Source organism: Chiloscyllium plagiosum, unplaced genomic scaffold, assembly GCF_004010195.1.
Source record: "Chiloscyllium plagiosum isolate BGI_BamShark_2017 unplaced genomic scaffold, ASM401019v2 scaf_12267, whole genome shotgun sequence".
Classification (NCBI taxonomy): Eukaryota; Metazoa; Chordata; class Chondrichthyes; order Orectolobiformes; family Hemiscylliidae; genus Chiloscyllium; species Chiloscyllium plagiosum.
In genome coordinates, this window is record NW_025214400.1 from 31,840 (window position 1) to 33,051 (window position 1,212).

General features: G+C 43.2%; 1 protein-coding gene across 1 annotated transcript in view; it reads right to left on the reverse strand.

Annotated features, from left to right (window-relative positions):
- Positions 1 to 646, reverse strand: part of LOC122547879 (membrane primary amine oxidase-like) — a gene marked incomplete at its 3' end in the record, with an annotated part of 1,320 nt that extends 674 nt beyond the window's left edge. The window contains exon 1 of the mRNA XM_043686450.1: positions 5 to 646. Within this exon, the coding sequence (XP_043542385.1) occupies positions 5 to 572 (568 nt within the window). The remainder of the gene's footprint in view (positions 1 to 4) is intronic.
- Positions 647 to 1,212: the final 566 nt, after the last annotated feature.

Consider the following 1,212-nt stretch of genomic DNA (forward strand, 5'->3'; position numbering starts at 1 on the left):
AAACTTTCCCGAATAACCCGAGAGGCTTTTTCCAATCCCATTCTTGAAATGATGGTTTTATATTCGAAGCCTGTCACAGGTCTGGCATGAAAACTCAGGTTCTGGTATTTCTGGGAAGAAATGTCTTTGTGGTAGGTTGGATAAGGAAGGGGTCCCACCACATACTCCGTGATATTAGGCTCACTCTGAGCTCCAAATACCACCACCGCTCTGGCTTCTCTCCTCGGCTGGGGTTCCTTCTTGTCCAAAAATTTTAAGACCTCACTTTTCGGGGGGAGGTGCAGTTCGATCATGTAGATGTAATTGTCTGATGGAAGGGCTTCACTGCAGTTCACCAGCTTCACTGTAATCTTCTGCCTCAGGTACTGCACCACGCTGGTTAGCTCCTCACTGTCCAGATCTTGAAATACCAGACTCTGAAACCTCTCCCCATGCATCTCCTCCAGCACATCTATAAACTTGGTGTACTTACAAGTTGCCGATTTCGCGAAGCCCACTATTAAGATCCAATTCAGGGCTATAATCGCGACCAGAGCCACCGCCAAAATAGCGAACAAAATCTTCAAATTCATGGCGAACCAGGGAAACAGCTTTTCCCCTGTTTAGCTCAGGAGTAACAACATCCAGATGTTTTACAGCTGAAGGGAAAATATTGCTGATTGGTTCCAAGCAATATGACGCCGCAGGATTTTAATTCCATATCCTTCTGTGAAAACTTGAGAGTTTAACTGTTTACTGACCATCAGTCTGTGAGATGCAAATCTACAGGATAACCCCAAGGGTCCTTTGGCATTAGGTTCAATCAAACTTTGCACTACTGTTAGCAATCAACTAGATCTTTCAGGGGATCGTCTTAATTATGCATTTTACAGCATTGAAATCAGTTTTTGTGCATAGAGTTCTACAGTGACTTTTATTCGCTCAGCGAAATGTTAGTTTTTGAACCAGCAATCCAACTTGATAATGTGCAAAATCCCATCTGTGAGAGCAACTATCGTTTTGTCGCTGGCTGTGATGAAACCGGAAATGTGCATGTTCTGATGAAAGGGGCATTATTTATAGAATATAATCCTAACATTTTTGAAGTTAGAGTTAGAGAATACGGGTGTTGCTTATTTTGTGAAGGCGTTTCTGTCGAACAAGAGGTCAGAACATCAGAACTCGGGCAGGAGTAGGCTCCACCTTTAATACAATCGTAGCTAAGCTCATGTT